At 22.8% G+C, this 460-nt stretch overlaps 1 protein-coding gene across 1 annotated transcript; it reads right to left on the minus strand.

The window, feature by feature from the left end:
• PRSY57_1247900 (bax inhibitor 1, putative) lies at positions 1-227 on the minus strand (the record flags this gene model as incomplete). Its single annotated transcript, XM_012908890.2, has 1 exon — positions 1-227. A coding segment is annotated over one exon (227 nt), but the record flags the coding sequence as incomplete, so codon positions are not given.
• Between the last annotated feature and the right edge of the window lie 233 nt (positions 228-460).

Below are 460 nucleotides of genomic sequence, written 5' to 3' on the forward strand. Positions count from 1 at the left end.
CCATGTCTTATTTTTGTTGATGAAAATTCATTAAGTGAAAATTCATCATACAATCCACCATTTGCTGTTATATTTGTTCTTGCGTCATAATAATATCCTTTCTGTCCACTGTTTGATTTCTCATAATTTTCTTTGTCTTTATTTTGTGAATAATTATATCCTCCTTGGTTATAAGCAGCTCCATAATTCTGCCCTACGACACTATTTCTTCCATTTGTATCAGCCATCTTGATATATATTATAATAATAATAAAATGAAAATAAAATATATAAATATATATATATATATATATATATATATATATTTAATGTGATGATAAGATTATGATAATTATTAAAAGAAAAAGGAAGATTTATATCAGTTCCTTTTTTCCTTTTTATTCAAATCTTTTATATATAGCAGTGTATTTATAATTTATAAATTGGACTTTATAAAAATGGTACACGCAATTCTATAATT

The sequence above is a fragment of the Plasmodium reichenowi genome, chromosome 12 (assembly GCF_001601855.1).
Source record: "Plasmodium reichenowi strain SY57 chromosome 12, whole genome shotgun sequence".
Classification (NCBI taxonomy): domain Eukaryota; phylum Apicomplexa; class Aconoidasida; order Haemosporida; family Plasmodiidae; genus Plasmodium; species Plasmodium reichenowi.